We start from the raw sequence: 17194 nt of genomic DNA, 5'->3' as shown, positions 1-17194 counted from the left end.
TCAATTATGATAGCTCATGAGCATATTCCCTACACAAAGTTACAACTATTTCAAAGTGCTTTTCTTCATGACCAAAGAATGTATTAAAGAAGTTGGTTACCAGTTGTAAAACACTTAATTTCGAAATTCCCTATGCATGTAGGGTCGTTTCATGCACTAGTACTTATTTTGGAGTTTAGGAGTTAGAAAAAACTTTAGAAAACTGATGATATTGGCATAAGCTCTCTTGGAGTGCTCTCTTCAACTCTGTCTCTCTTGGATGCATCCTTGAGTGGTGAGCCTTTTGCTTTCAGTTCTATATCCATATTTATTATCCTTAGGATGGTGATCTTTCTGTATCCCTTTGTGATTTTAAAATTGGTGGTGAGCTATTTTTTATTTTTATCAAAGTTTCTTCGTGAGTTCGCTCCTTTTCTGTCTGGAAAACTCATTCCAGCAAATACAATTGTACTGTCGACTTTTCTTCGTGAGTTCATTCGTTTTCTTTCCAAAAAAACATTATACCAGCAAGTACAACTGTGCTACCGACTTTTCTTTCAAAATTAATTCTACATCACCCCTGGTATCAGTTTGGTATCAGAGCTAAAGGCTAGAGATCATGGTAAGACGGAATGGAAAAGATATAGTTGGTGAAGGTAGCGACCATGAAGATGATTCTGAGTCGTTGAGGTTGCAGCTACAAAGATTGCTGCGTAGTCTACAAAAAAAAAATGAAATAATTGAAGAACTTTGAAGTAGAAACAACCAGCATGAAAAAGATGTCCAAGAATTTACTTCTAATGATGATACACCTCATCCAAGGGAGTCGAGAAGATTTCGGGCAAGACATGTAGTTCAAGACGAGTGGCAGAACAAATACAACCCAAGATTGGATATTCCAGAGTTTGAAAGTAAAATTAATGTTGATGACTTTATTGATTGGCTTAATATGTGGAAAGAATTTTCGATTTTCATGAACCACCAAAACAAAAGAAGGTAAAACTTGTAGCACTTAAACTTAGACGAAATGCATCTTTTTTGTGGGAAAATCTAAAGAAACAAAGAGAACGTGAGGGGAAGAGTAAGATCGTGACATGAAAAAATGAAAAGGGAGCTGAAGAGAAAATATTTACCTCACATTTATAGGCAAGAGAACTTTCTCAAAATCTATGATTTCAAGCAAAAAGATCTTAGTGTGGAAAAGTACATAACGGAATTCAATAATTTAATGTTAAAAGGAGAGCTTGTGGAACCAGAATAGCAAACCATTGCAAGATTTTTAAGAGGTCTGAAGTATGAGATTACTAAAGTTGTTCAACTGCAGCCATATTGGTTTTTAAATGATGTGAGCAAGTTGGCTTTAAAAGTTGAAAAGCAACAGAAGTTTGAAAAGAGTTCTCGGTATGGGTCAAAAGAAGACTATATGAAAGGAGGAAATTCCAAGTCTACTGTCCAGAGCAAGGTACCAAAAGTGCAAGACAAGGGTGAAGGATCTGCTAACAGCAAACAAACACCTAATTCTTCTACCCCAAGTGGTTGAAAATGTTTCAAATGTCATGGTTTTGGGCATATTGCTTCAGATTGTCCAAATAGAAGAATTGTTACGTTGGTTGCAGATCATAGTGATGAAAGAGAAGATGAAGCCGACGACGAACCAAAATACGATGATGATGAGGAAGAGGTTACTTATGCTGATCATGGTTTGTCTATTGTATTGCAATGTAGCTTACAAGTGTCCTATGTGGCCAAGGATAAAAGTTGGGTGAGAAAGAACGTGTTTCTCACTAAATGCACTTCTCATGGCAAGGTGTTCTTAGTGATTGTCGATAGTGGCAGCTTTGAGAATGTGGTATCTTTGGAGATAGTGCAGAAGCTAAAGTTGGACACAATCCCTCATCCACATCCTTACCAGTTATGTTGGCTCCAAAAAGGAAATGACATCAAGGTAACTAAAAGATGTTTAATTTCGTTTTCTATTGGTAAGTATTATAAAGATGAAGTATGGTGTGACGTTGCTCCTATGGATGCTTGTCATTTGTTGTTGGGAAGACCTTGGCATTATGATAGAAGGGTGTTGTCTGATGGCTACAAACATACTTATTCTTTTAAGGTGAATGAAAAGAAGATTATTTTAGCTCCATTACAACATTCTAAAATCAGTGCACCAAAGAAGGAAATTAGCGCTTTTATATCCTATGGTAAATGCAAGGGTGAATTAGATAGCGGTGGTCATGTTTTGGCTCTAGTAGTAGTAGAGGAGGATGAACAACACAAGGAGACACCAGTAATCATGAAACCGATCCCCGAGGAGTTTCAAGATGTTGTACCTTAAGAGATTCCACATGGTCTTCCACCTTTGAGAGACATCTAGCATCATGTTGATCTTATTCCGGGGGTTGTTCTACCTAATAAGGCAGCATACAGAATGAGTCCCAAGGAGCATGAAGAACTTCAAAGGCAAACGGATGAATTGGTAAAAATGAGGTTAATTCGGGAGAGTATGAGTCCTTGTGCGGTTCCAACTTTGTTGGTGCCTAAGAAGAATGGTTCTTGGAGAATGTGCGTGGACAGCCGCACCATCAACAAAATCATAATGGACTATCGTTTTCCTATTACAAGGTTAGATGATTTACTTGATCAATTATGTGGTGCTTTTATTTTCTCTAAAATTAATTTGAGAAGTGGCTATATATCACCAAATAAGAATGATGCTTGGAGATGAGTGGAAAATAGCCTTTAAAACTATAGAAGGCTTATATGAATGGTTGATTATGTCATTTGGACTATCTAATGCTCCTAGCACTTTCATGAGATTTATGAATCATATACTTAAACCATGCATTGGAACTTTTGTTGTGGTTTACTTTGATGACATATTGGTATACATCAAGAGTGAAGAGGAGCATATAAATCATCTTAAAGAGATTTTTTTTATTTTGAGGCTGCAAAAGCTTTATGCTAATTTAAAGAAGTGTGATTTCTTTACTCCTAGTCTTGTGTTTTTGGGGTATGTTGTTTCAAAAGATGGAATAATGATGGATCAAAGTAAAGTAGAGGCTATTCTTAATTGGCCAGCACCTGCTTCATTTCTTGAGGTAAGGAGTTTCCATGGCTTAACTTCCTTTTATAGAAGATTTATCAAGGGGTTCAACTCTATTGTTGCTCCAATAACCGAATGCCTAAAATGTGATAAATTCAAACGAACTAGTGAAGCTAATGATGCTTTTGAACTATTAAAAAGAAATGTGACCGAAGCTCCTATCTTAGTACCACATAATTTTGACAAGATATTTGAAGTTGAATGTGATGCATCTAATGTAGGAATTGGTGCTGTTTTAAGTCAAGACGGAAAGCCTATTGCCTTTTTTAATGAGAACTTAAATGATACGAGAAGGAAATATTTTACCTATGACAAGGAGTTTTATGCCATTTATCGAGCTTTATCTCATTGGAGTCAGTATTTTCTTGTAAAGTCATTTATCCTATATTCTAATCATGAAGCTTTAAAATTCATTAATCAGCAGCACAAGCTAAACAAAAGGTATGCAGCTTGGGTGGAGTTCTTACAATCTTATAACTTTATAATCAAGCACAAATCAGGTATTCAAAATGTAGTTGCTGACGCACTAAGTAGAAAGCATTCTTTATTATCAGCAATGGAAGTCAAAGTGGTTAGATTTGAAACGTTCAAAGATCTATATGAGAATGATGTAGATTTCGGCTCAATATGACAGAATTGTAAATCAGGTTCCTTTCAATAATTTTCGATCTTTAATGGTTTTCTTTTTCAAGATAATGCCTTGTGTGTTCCATCTTGTTCTTTGAGACAAGTAATTCTAGCTGAAGCTCATTGTGGTGTTTTGGGAGGACATTTCGGTAGGGACAAGACTCTAGCTCTTTGTTCAATCAAATTTCTATTAGCCTAAGATATTTAGAGATGTGGAGAGGCATGTGAAGCAATGTCGAGTGTGTCATTTGGCAAAAACAAGAAGTCAAAATTCTAGTTTGTACACTCCATTGCCAGTGCCAAATGCTCCATGGGAGGAAGTGAGTCTTGATTTCGTTTTGGGACTGCCAAGAACTCTAAGGAATAAGGATTCTATCATGGTTGTTGTTGATAGATTTTCAAAAATGTCTCACTTTGTTCCCTACAATAAATCGAATGATGCATCTCATATTGCTGATTTATATTTTAAGGAGATTCTTAAATTGCATGGTATTCTAATAACTATGATGTCTGATCGAGATTTAAAATTTATTAGTCATTTTTGGAGAACCCTTTGGACGAAGTTGGGTACTTCTTTGAATTTTTGTAGCTCTCATCATCCACAAACCGATGGGCAAACTGAGGTAACGAACAGAAGCTTGGGAAACTTACTTAAAAACTATGTTGGCAAGAACATTAACCAATGGGATCTCATTCTTCCACAAATTGAGTTTGCCTACAATCGTTCCATGCATTATAGCATTGGTAAGAGTCATTTTGAGATTGGTTATGGTGCTAATCCTACTGGTCCTTTGGACTTAATCCATCATTCTACAACAAAGCAATTTAGTAGAGATGTTGATGAAAGAGCTAAGCAGATAAAGAAGCTGCATGAGGGTGTTAAAGCAACCATTAAGAAGCAAAATGGGAGGTACATGCAAGCTGCCAACAAGCACAGAAAACACGTGGAGTTTAATACAGGTGATTTGGTCTGGATTCACCTATGGAAAGAGAGGTTTTCACCGAGCAAATTTAAAAAATTAAAAACGAAGGCTGATGGTCCATTTAAGGTGCTTAAGAAAATTGACAAAAATGCTTATGAGATAGAGCTACCTGAAGATTACGAAGTGTCCCCAACATTTAATGTGGCTAATTTAAGTCCTTTTCATAATCATGTTGACGAAACAAACAAGGACTTGAGGACAAATCTTTTTCAACCTGGGGAGATTGACACAGGAATGTCTAATTTGCTATAATCTGCTCATATGGACTTTACTGATGCTATGGTATATTTTTTAGCCCACAATGTTGCCTCATAGTTTTCAACTCAGCACACTCAATTATGACAACACATGAGCATATTATAGCAAATTTACAGTCGTTTCAAGGTGCTTTTCTTTATGACTAAGGAATGCATTAAAGAAGTTGGTTACCAGTTGTAAAACACTTAATTTCGAAATTCCCAATGCATGAAGGGTTGTTTCATGTACTAGTACTTATTTTGGTGTTTAGGGGTTAGAAACAACTTTAGAAAACTGATGATATTGGCAAAAGCTCTCTTGGGGTGCTCTCTTCAACTCTATATCTCTTGGATACGTCCTTGAGTAGTGAGTTTTTTGCTTTCAGTTCTGTATCCTTGTTTATTATCCTTAGGGTGGTGATCTTTATGTATCCCTTTGTGATTTTAAACTTGGTGGTAAGCTATTTTTTCGTTTTTATCAAAGTTGTTTCGTGAGTTCGCTCCTTTTCTGTCTGGAAAACTCATTCTAACAAATACGAGTGTACTGTTGACTTTTCTTCGTGAGTTCATTCGTTTTCTTTCAAAAGAAACAAATGAACTCACGAAGAAAAGTACAATTGTGCTACCGACTTTTCTTTCAAAATTCATTCTATATCACCCCTAGTACCAGGAGTAGGCATCTAAGATTGGCATTCAAAGGAATGGCTAATGCTACCGCGAGAGGCACCACGAGAACAAGCGAGTTGGAAAGAACACATTACACATAAAAGTTCGAATGGCTGAGTTCGAGCTATGGCTCGATGTTGGCAACAAAACTTCACGATGCTCAAGGCAAGCAGGGGCACTTGGCAAAGGATGAGACCGTGGAAGGAGAGATGGGTTGCTCGTGACTGAAAGAGTTATGCAAAGCTCATAGAGGTGAGAAGAATTCCTAACTCGAAGAATTCGGTACTTATGCAAAAGCTTATATGCGAACGATAGACTGTCCATGGCCATCCCAAGGTGATCAAAACTTAACGTCATAGAGTATGAAACTTTTTCTTCGGCATGGAAAGGATACATCTGTAGGAGATTGAAGTGTGTAGTAGGTTCAATATGTTGCTGGGCCTTGAGAGGCACAATAGGGGCTATATTGGTGAGGAATCACAATCTAGCCAGTGTAGTAGCAGTGGCGGAACAGTGCACAATTTGTTTCAACAAGGTGAAGTAATCCAAGGGGATGGTGGTCTCCGAAACTTCTACGGGGAAGAATGCAAAGAGAAAAGTTGTTCCAACGAGACAGAAATTCAAGAGGGATAAGTCATAATTATCTAGAGATAGACTCATGTGCAATGGACCGCACATGTGAAGGGCATACCTCAAGATGATGGCTCCATAAAGCTTAATGGACCGAGCGAACGGTGAGGAGTCAACACATAATGTCGCACGAGATAATGTGTTGGTAGACGCATTGTGAGATTAAGTGGAGCAGCAACCCAAGGCAACACCAAATTAAGGCACAATTAGAGTCGATGTGGAGATCGAACTTAACGAAGGGCTGACCCATGGAATAGTGGGCGCGAGGACCACTATCAACTAAATACAAACCGAGGGATGAAACAACTTATGTGGAACTTGGTGAAGTGCCCAAGCTACATGAAGGGCGTCGACATAGAAAGCAAAACATAAAGCGAAGGTACGAAGCTTTCCTTGGATAGAGGCCAAGAACATGAACTCTTGTAGAGGCAAAAGTGAGATCATGTCATTCTATAGGTCCTTCGTTCTGATGGAGTGAACTTATCTTGAATGATGCCAAAGTCGAAAGGAGCTTCGAGCCACATGCACCTTACCTCGACGAAGCAATTGATGAAGGGACTAAAGCGACTCAACATGCGAAGGCAAAGTTAGGGTGAAAAGGCATTGGCACGGGACAAGAGGACACAGAGGTGGGTACTCCTGAAGAATATGTCGTAGTATTGCCATTCGTGTTACCACAAAGGAAGCTATGTATAGCAGAGATTGTGCTGGGGACAAGGGCCCAGGATCTAAACAATGACACCTAAATTTCAACAAAGTTGGACTTCGAGAGTTGCTAGGTGATGGACTGTCCTAGAGCTGCGTTTCATCCGTGTATGACCCGAGAATGGGTAGATGAAGGTTGATACCAAAGGAGTGAACATAATCGAAGGTAGCGGGGACCCTGCAAGAAGCCTTGCGTGGGACTTGATCATATAAAGGTATGATCAAGAGCTACTGCGAGTTCCACTTCGGTGAGCAACACGTCAGCAAAAAGGGCTATAGATTCAAGGGGTGAATGTCATGGTACCACAGAAGTAGGTCTTCCATAGGTGCACCGAATTTTGCATCGGATAAAAGCCTTGGTCATCAATATATAAGAGCTATGTATCATTGAAGGAGATTCCAAGTGCAAGTACCAATCAATCCCATGGGAGGACTTGATCATACAAAGGTATAAACGGAGTGATTGGAGAGTTGGATTGCTTTAGAGCTCATATTCGATCGAGGGAGCTCAACAAGTCGAAGGACAAGGCTAAGCAAGCGAATGTTACTACCAAGGATACAAAGGAGAACAAAATCGACGTGGGCCCTGCAACATAATAACGGAGGCCATGCATGAGAGTTACGGTTTGTCTTTTCATCGACCAAGGGGAACTATTTGGAGAACATAAAGATGTTAATGCAAGTGGTCGAAAGGGATGAGGAAGCAACAATAAGTCCAGAGAGACTTAGCTACCCAAAACATGCATCGGTTAGGATAGAGGTAGACTTAGAGGAGTGCACAGTATCGTAGAGGCGAATCTACCGATTGCAAAGAAAGGGAGTAGACGCAAGGTGACGAATAATAGGGTCGTGAGCATGGCAACGCCATAATACTAGAGAGGCAAGACTTCCGTAGAGTCATCGATCCCTTGCTCTCATGGAGGGAGAGCATATGATCGTAGAAGGGGCCGAGGAGGTAGAGAATACAAAGGTAAACTCCAAGTACCAAGACAATGCAAAAGTGTAGAAGACAAGGAACTTCGTAAGACTAGTGTTGATAGGCTTCCCGCCAAGATAGACAAAAATAAGGGACTTCGAGTTGATACAAGGGTGCTCGACCAAGAAACAAAGTAGGAAATACGTGGTATTGTACCATTTCTTCTTAAAGGAGTAAGCGACACAAATGATGAAGAAGCCGATACAATCCTAGAAGCAATCAAAACTAATAGAGACTTGCTTTAGTCGAGGCAAAATTTTGCTCTTTTCAAGCACTTCTTGCATTCTTGAAGTTTGATGGCAATGAGAGGGCAAATTACAGTAGCTAACTCAGCGCAAGAAGTGCATATACTTCGGGTGCTTTAGAAGTGTGAGGAAAGAGCAAGTGAAGGCTAGTAACAAGCTTGATGCATAACGTACAACCCTCGAGGAGACAAGTAAAGTCAAGTAATATTTGCCTTCTCAACTTATAAGAGAATGGACGAAACTGAGTATCTCAATTCTCTTATTTATCTGGCAAAGGAACTCTGCACATTTTCAAATACCATTCAAAGAGACTTAGCGATAGACAATAGTTGTCAAATCATCACCAATGGTGATCGATTCTACCAAGAGTAGATTGTTCGTTTCATTTCCCAACAGAATATCAATTGAAAGTAGAAGTAATGCGAACCTACTTAAAGGCAACAACTAAGTAGAAGAGGAATCGATGGACAAATTTTGATGAAGGAAATGCCTAGAAACTTTAAAGTCTATGAGGCAATAGTCATTAAAGTTCCAATAAGCATCCATGCAATTTAGTCGGCATAGATGCTAGAGGGACTGGTGTAGGATAGGGAAGATCTTTTCCTTCATCTAGGGGATCCATAGGAAACCACGAAGATCAACACAACTTAATCGACCCTACACTAGAGTCAAGAGTCATTGACAAGTTAAAACAATAATACAGGAGTGCCTAATTTGCTACAATTAACTCGTGTGGATCTTACTGAACCTATAGTATTCTCTATAGCCCACAATGTTGTCTCATAGCCTTTAACCCAGCCCACTCAAATATGACAGCTCATGAGCATATTCCTTAGACGAAGTTAAAGCTATTTCAAGGTGTTTTTCTTCTTGACCAAAGAATACATTAAAAGGGTTAGTTACCAGTTATAAAACACTTAATTTCGTAATTCCCTATGCATGAAGGGTTATTTCATGCACTAGTATTTATTTTGGTATTTTAGGGTTAGAAAGGAGTTTACAAACTAATGATATTGGCAAAAACTCTCTTGGAGTTCTCTCTTAAACTTTGTATCTCTTGGATGCTTCCTTAAGTGATGAGTCTTTTATTTTCAGTTCTGTATCCTTGTTTATTTTCCTTGGGGTGGTGAACTTTCTGTATCCCTTTGTGATTTTAAACTCGGTGGTGAGCTATTTTTCAATTTTATTAAAGTATTATCGTGAGTTCATTTATTTTCAATTCGAAGAACTTATTCCAGCAATTATAACTGTACTATCGGCTTTCTTTCAAAATCCATTCCGTAATACCCCGGTATCAGTTTGGTATCAGTGCTAAACGTTAGAGATCATAGCAAGACAGAATAGAAAAGATGTAATTGGTGAAGGTAGCGGCCGTGAAGATGATGTTGAGTCCTTGAGGCTACAGCTACGAAGATTGCTACATAGTCTACAAGAAAAAAATGAAATCATTGAAGAACTTCGAAGTAGAAACAACCAGCATGACAATGATGCCCAAAAGTATGTTTCTGATGATGATACACCTCCTCACTCAAGGGAGTTGGAAAGATTTCGGGCAAGGCATGGAGTCCATGACGAGTGGCAAAACAAATACAACCCAAGATTGGATATTCCGGAGTTTAAAGGTAAAATCAATGTTGATGACTTTATTGATTGGCTTAATACAATGGAAAGAATATTTGATTTTCATGAACCACTAGAACAAAAGGTAAAGTTTGTGGCACTTAAACTCAGACGGAATGTATCTTTTTGGTGGGAAAATCTAAAGAAGCAAAGAGAACATGAGGGGAAGAGTAAGTTCGTGACATGGGAGAAAATGAAAAGGGAGTTGAAGAGAAAATACTTACCTAACAACTATAGGTAAGAGATCTTTCTCAAAATCCATGATTTCAAGCAAAAAGATCATGGTGCGGAAGAGTACACAGCAAAGTTTGATAATCTCATGTTAAAAGGAAAGCTTGTGGAAACAGAAGACCAAATCATTGCAAGATACTTATGAAGTCTGAAATATAATATTGCTAAAGTGGTTCAACTCCAGCCATATTGGTCTTTAAATGATGTGAGCAAGTTGGTTTTAAAAGTTGAAAAGCAACAGAAGTTTGAAAAGAGTTCTCGGTACGGGTCAAAAAAAGGCTATACAAAAGGAGAAAATTCTAAACATACTCTCCAGAGCAAGGTGGTATCAAAGGTATGCCTCATCTCTCTTAGATTTATGCCTCATCTCTCTTTTAAATTTATTTTTATTATGGAATAAATGCATTTTAGATTCATGCCTAATATAAAACATGTAAAGGTATGCCGCATCTCTCTTGAAGCTCAGTTGGTTAATGCCTCTACCTTTTATAAACATTGATCATAGATACCAGCATAATGATTGAAAACCAAAATTTGAGAATATGCCACCATTCATGTCATGGTTCTCTAAATCGACCGATTCTAATTCGGACAGACTCCTTTTGATCCAAGAATTTAACCAAATCATTGATGAAATTGCCTGGGATTGATTGGATTTGTCAGAACTTATCAGGATGGCCAATATTGGAAAAAGTCAACCTATTCCAGAAATACAAAGTGATTGTAAATGATTCTCACTTGGAATCTTATCATCCAACAATTAGGGTTATAGTAGCATCAAATTTTTGACGATGAAAACAAAGACGGAAAAGGAGATGAAGAAGAGAAGAGAAAGAGAGGATCTAGAGGTGAGAGGGGAGATTGGAGGACAAAAGGACACAACAAGGTGAGAGTAGAAAACTATGGGGCTTTTCGGCCCTTGGCCAATACTAGAGAGACCTTGGAAGAGCTTGCCAAAGCTGAGGGTTTTGTTTGAACTTGGTGGTCACTAATTGGTTTTCAAACTACTCAAGAAAGGCTGCAAGGTTCATAACAAAGAACATGGTGAAGTATTGGGAAGTTCCCCCAAAAAATTGCAAGTCATTGAAAATTGTGATTCTTGGAGCAGTTTTTATAGAACTATTTAAGATTTTAGACGATGTTGTACTTTTCCATGAGACTCCACCAGTTACAGCCAAATTGAATAAATATATGCTTATTGGAGCATATTAATCATGTTTCCACTTGTCGATCCCGATCCCAATTCCATCCTTGTGAAAATTGCTAATTATGCTGACGATAATCATGCTAACCTGCACAACAGGATTTATTTATTTCAACTAAAATCGATTAAAATGTCAAAGCCAGCATATAATTTTTTAAGTACAGGGCAAGAAAGTAGGGTGGTCTCAAAAATATAAGAGGAAAAAAAGGGAGACAAGTAAATGAGTTTGATAAACCAACTACCAGCTCGGTGAGAATCTAAGTCTACATCAGACTACTACTTATATGATGTTCCACTGAAAGTTCATGACCTTTATAAAGCAAATAGGAGGCTTTAATGCAATTGTCTGAAACAAAGCAGCCTATAACTTATCTTGAGTTTCTGAATGATTTATTTATAATAAAGGTGAGCCATAGTGATATAAACCAACCCAACAGGTGAAGATATAGATAAATAAGACAAACCAGCAAACCGTGAATATGAGCAACCTAACAAATACTATAATATAGCTCTGAGTAACATGGAGTAAAATTTGGCAAGCTTGAAAATTGATATTTTGGACAACACACCTCCAGTTATCCACACTGAAATTCCTTGGCAACATTTAACTTATATTTCTAAACTATCAACAACTAATTTCAACAGCAAAATAGGAGTAGCTTATGCACTTGCTAAAACAACTGCTTAGTGAACTAACTACATCAATTTAGACCAGTAAAATATACCTTATATATATGTGGTGTACCCTTAAACTGCATGCAGCTTGAAGTTCTTTGTCCAGGAAAGAAGTACATTTTAAGTATGGAACCTTTTCCCAAGACAGACCCATTGCGAGACTTGACTACTGCATCCATCACCACATCACCATCCTGAGCTTCATAAAATGCTTTTGAATCATCCTAGACACAACAGATATCATAACTTTTTAATCAGACAATGGATAACCAGAAGAAAAGAAATTTAACATGCGCAGACAAACATGCATTTTCCAACATCATCAAGTTAGATAAAGAAATTTACAGGAACAGTGAAAAACCGCCCAGGTCGTAATCTGATGCTCCATTTCATTGTCTGGATCTCTGGCCTCCTGTGCAGCCAAGTTTTGAACAAGATCTTAGTTTCACCTTGCCCACAGAAACCATCAAATGCTTCACTTCCAAGATATGCTGAGAAAGCAATCAACTTGAAGTAACGTTCCAAATACTCAGCACCACGATTTAGCGCAACCCTCTTTACTCTTGGCTCCACATGCTGTTGATTGATAACCTTCCTGTACTGTAGCACTGCTTGACGTATATTCTGCAAAGCTGAACATCTGTCAATAATAGCATCCAAAACCTCCCTGCACTCAATTCCATTGTCAAATAATCTTGTTATCTTCCTTAATAGAAGGATGTCATCAATTCCAAAAGTACAACGTGGTTCTTTTCCATCCACAGATTTCAGAAGATCTGAAATAGGTGGTCCGTTATCACCTATGGATTCTTCACCACTTGAGGAGCCAATGTCCAAGTGCTCGTGGTACGTGTCATCTTGCTGCATTTTAATAGGTTTTCCATGATCAATGCGAAGCTTCACGAGGCATGCAATTACAGTTCCCGTCGTTGTCCTGCCGCGGCCCATCTGTAACGTGACAAAATTATTGAAATATCTCCATGAATTTATAAATTTATTTATGTAACAGAATCTAGTACAAACTCTAAAAAGAAAGGAGATCCAAGCAATTACAAGAAATATGTACCTGGCAATTAAACACAAAAGCTGTATCCTTGGGTGCTGAAGCAATGTTTGATGCTATTTCGTCAAAATCTGAACTTTTAGGAGCTTTACCGTCAGTAATCGGCACACGTGCATATTTAATGGGAAGACCTTCGGCTTCTAAATGTTTGTAGACATCCAATGGAGTTTGAATAGATTCAGCATCTATATGTTCCCATGCATCAAATATTTGCCCATCATCTGTCTCATGAATCACCATAATTGTACCACCATAAAACTCTGCCTCCCGAAGAATATCCTCCTTTAACCGAGCTTCCATTCTCTCAACCCTCTCACGATCAATTCCCTGACAAACCAAAACTTGATATCAACAGTCAAGAAAAAATATATTTTGTTTTTTACACATTAAAGAGAATCAAAAGACTAGACACCACACATGGAATAAAGCATTAAGTAATTTTATTACACAAAGTGAACCCAAAAAAAGTTAGTGTTGGTGAGAGTGAGATGGATATGTGGGGATGCAACAGAAGATACATAAGAAAAATTGAGTTTGTGAATAATCAGGTTAATCCCAACTGAGGATAAATTGACAGAAAAACTAAAGGTAGTTTGACAGGTCCAAAGAAGATCTACAAATAAACCTATTAAGAGAAATGAGTTAATTAAGATTGGTGGTCCAAAGAGAGGAAGATTCAAGAAGACTTCTAAAACAATAAAATGCGATTTGACAGCTCAATGTGACTCAGTAATCCAGAATGGCTTGCTCAAAATCAATAGATTTCTCATCCCAACAACTGGAATCAATATAACTTGATCAAAATTAATATAAAATTGATTAATCCAGGTTGATACAAATTGAACTGGTCAAAATCAACATAAAATTTACTAATCCAGGTTTATACCAATTGAACTGGAAACTCAAGTAGGAAAATTAAGATTAGCTGCACGAGAAGATATGAGAATAGGAAAGTGAAGACAAAGAGGTTAGAAAACCTCTAACCTTTCATCAGTCATTCCCAGGGGAAGGCAGAGTTATGGAACACCTTTGACTTTTGAAGTTACAAGATTAGTATGATTTCCTTTAAAGGATCTATTTTATTGATTTATGTTTTAGCATTATGACATTCGAAAACACTATTTGGCAGGAGTGAATGACTCCTCAATGATTTTCATAGGTGATTCTCTCACATAAACATAAATATGATGCACAGTGCACATATTTGTGGATCCCAGACACCAATGTCGTGAGAGAATGAACCAACCCTAGAAAATTTCAGGAGTGATTTACCCCTACTAAATAGTAGTGCCCTATCATACATTTAAAATCAGATATGCAAATACAATTTTTTAACTATCTTAAATTTACTAGTAAATTTTCATATTTTATGATTATTATGTTTTTGAAAAAGAAATTTGTTTATGGTTTTACTCCTTGCTAATTCAATTCTGCAAGCCCTCAGGCAATCGAACATGAGAAATGTCCTAGTATAGAGCTGAACAATGGAAAGGATCCTTGCAACTGGCACTTTGGATCTAGCCTGTAGATATTGTTGTAATCAAAGAAGGGTGAAGGTTACACAAATCTATCAAACTTTCTAATTGTAAAGTCAGCAATCACTACTCAAGAATTTTATTGCCGAACATATGGATTGGAAGTGTGTAGAATTGCAGATGTCTATCAAAGAAAAGAAATTACTGTGTACTCCAGCATGTTTTTGTATGGCCTTTCCACCTCACGCAACACAAAAGGCCTCCCATTTATATAGATAACTGGCTCTTCTCGCATATTATGCCATAAAACTGACCATCCGCCCTTACTTCTGATTCGCTGAACAACGACTCGAATACCATCGACTGTGGGATTCGCAACACCATAAACTGGAAACCCAGTAGCTTCCCGAAAATTAGGTGCACCATCCACTCTTTCCGGCAAACTAAGATTCTGGCAACCAGGACAGTGATCGCTTTTTAAAACTGTCTGACTTCCGAGAACTTCACCATTCCTCATAGCAGCAACCACACCCACGTCATATGGACTGTGATCAGTAGATTCAGAAATCTTTGTTAAAGAAGGCTTCAAGCTTGAATAGCCAAGAGCACCCATTGGGTCTCTCCGTAGCAACCTGTAAAAGTACCAATTGTATCATAATAAATGAAAAAAAATATGTAAAAACATGATTATTGCAGTAATTTATTCATCCAAATTAAAATGATTCTTTCAAGGTTAAATATGGACCAATCAACAAGTTCACATGTTACCAATCACCAAACTGATAAAGTAGACATTTCTCTCAAATTCAAACTTTACTGAAGAACAATTATTGCAAGTAGGAAATGAAATTTCCTTGTTTCTCACAGTGGCACAAACAGGTATAATATGCAGTAAATAATTAACGAAGACAACATAACATCCCTTCCATTTTGGAAAACAATCAACTTAGCATTACCTTCATTAGTGATCAAATGAATGGAAGCTTATTTAGAAATAAAGTGGGCTCGTCTTTCAAGGTTAAGAAGCGGCGAAGAAAATGCCCAGAGCAAATGTAAGGGCCAAACTCAGATGAAAAATAAAAGAAAAATCTGTTAACAATGTTTGTTATTAGATATTAACAATCATGAGTAGAATGAACAATTATTTACAGGCACAAGAATAATAGATGAACTTGTTCAGTTAGTCAAATAAAACCGAACTAGAAATACTATAAAATAAAATACTAAACTTATCACTAAAAATTACCGGCGAAGTATACTATAAAGTTCAGGCCTTGCCCTCATCCACTCAGAAAAACTTATTTGATCAGATGAAACCGAATGAAGAGCAGCTCTCTCTGTGTGGACGTAGACAGCAAAGCAGATGAGGAAGTAGTAGCGTTCCAAATATTCAACAAAAAATGAAAGCAATGCCTCCCTCTTCATCTCATCTGGTTGGCGAAGAATGCTATTGCGATATGTAGCAATAGCTTCTCTTAGGTTCTGTTGAACAAAAAATTGAGTAAATTCTGAATACTATGCCAATTACACTATCGTTAAGAAAAACTATGATCACAGATGATAGAAACATGTTAGCTCCAAGTTTAAATCCAGATACTAGTTCAAAAGTATATATATGTGTGTGTGTGTGTGTGTGTGTGTGTGTGTGTGTGTGTGTGCGTGTGTGTGTGTGTTGAAGACAAATAGAAATTTTGCATATCTCAAGCTAAAATACACCTGCATAGAATCACATTTGTCGATGACTTTATCCACTTGCTTTTTGGCTTCTGCACCACCCTGCAAGAAAGCCACAAGCCACTTTAATATAATGTTTTCGATGATCAAGCTATCTAATTAATAAACTAATGGAATAGGCATAAAAGATTTTACCTCTAGGACACGAATTAAACTTCTTATTACAGTATATTCACCTCTCCTTATTGATTCTTCAGAGTTTGGTTGATAGTCAGTAACATCACCATCAGAAGCAAAGACTTTTCCAATTGAAGTAGTCCGTGGAATACCTATTTGTTAAAAATAAGTTATACACAACTTCTATTCAGAAACTAAGATGAACTGTCAAAACAAGAAATAGTTAAAGATCATGATTAACAAGGAAAGGAAGTAATCTGCCCTAGGCAATAAGTTGGTAGTAGTTAACAAAGATTTGCAAAAACAACTTGACAAATTCTTCAAGAAAACTTCTAGATATCAGGCTGTCCATATAATCAAAACATACTGTATGATGGTTTGACATGTTATGAATAGCCTGAAAGGTTCTTAAGAAATTTCAGAAACAAATAGAAACTTACCTGATGCCCCTATTCGGTTGAGATATACCAGAGTAGCTATCACCATACCAGTCGTTGTTCGTCCTCGCCCCATCTGACAGTTAAAAACTATTTCTGTGTCTAAATTGACTTGAGAGATTGTATGCACCTGTCATAAGTAATTGGCAATTTTCACAACTATAAGGCTGCTACATATTTCCAAAGCCATCAAATTTGTTGCTTATTATCAACAATATTTCAGTTATCATGGTTTACCAACCACACTATACTGGTCCAACCATGTGCTCGTATAATAGTATGCAATTTACAACTATCTATATTGAACATATTAAGCAAAATTTTAGCAGTTTTTATAGGTGAACCATGACATACCATACTTATCGACCTATACATACTGGTCCAGTAATATTCTGTTGAGTACTAATACTAATATTTAGAAACTAGACTATCAGTTCAGTTTATAGAAACTCAAAATGAGTGCATAAAATGACCACAACCATTTATATATT

The 17194-nt window shown here is 37.3% G+C and overlaps 1 protein-coding gene across 1 annotated transcript in view; it reads right to left on the bottom strand.

The window, feature by feature from the left end:
• Positions 1-17194, bottom strand: part of LOC135631225 (uncharacterized) — a 43702-nt gene that overhangs the window by 5918 nt on the left and 20590 nt on the right. Inside the window, exons 7-14 of the mRNA XM_065138711.1 lie at positions 16707-16833; positions 16285-16418; positions 16132-16191; positions 15662-15897; positions 14621-15047; positions 12944-13267; positions 12223-12825; positions 11928-12101 (exon numbers count right to left, since the gene is read on the bottom strand). Of these exons, the coding sequence (XP_064994783.1) occupies positions 11928-12101; positions 12223-12825; positions 12944-13267; positions 14621-15047; positions 15662-15897; positions 16132-16191; positions 16285-16418; positions 16707-16833 (2085 nt within the window). The remainder of the gene's footprint in view (positions 1-11927; positions 12102-12222; positions 12826-12943; positions 13268-14620; positions 15048-15661; positions 15898-16131; positions 16192-16284; positions 16419-16706; positions 16834-17194) is intronic.

The sequence above is a fragment of the Musa acuminata genome, chromosome BXJ3-2 (genome assembly GCF_036884655.1).
Source record: "Musa acuminata AAA Group cultivar baxijiao chromosome BXJ3-2, Cavendish_Baxijiao_AAA, whole genome shotgun sequence".
Classification (NCBI taxonomy): domain Eukaryota; kingdom Viridiplantae; phylum Streptophyta; class Magnoliopsida; order Zingiberales; family Musaceae; genus Musa; species Musa acuminata.
The sequence above is the reverse complement of the archived record's forward strand: the minus strand, read 5'-3'. Positions and strand labels throughout refer to the sequence as shown.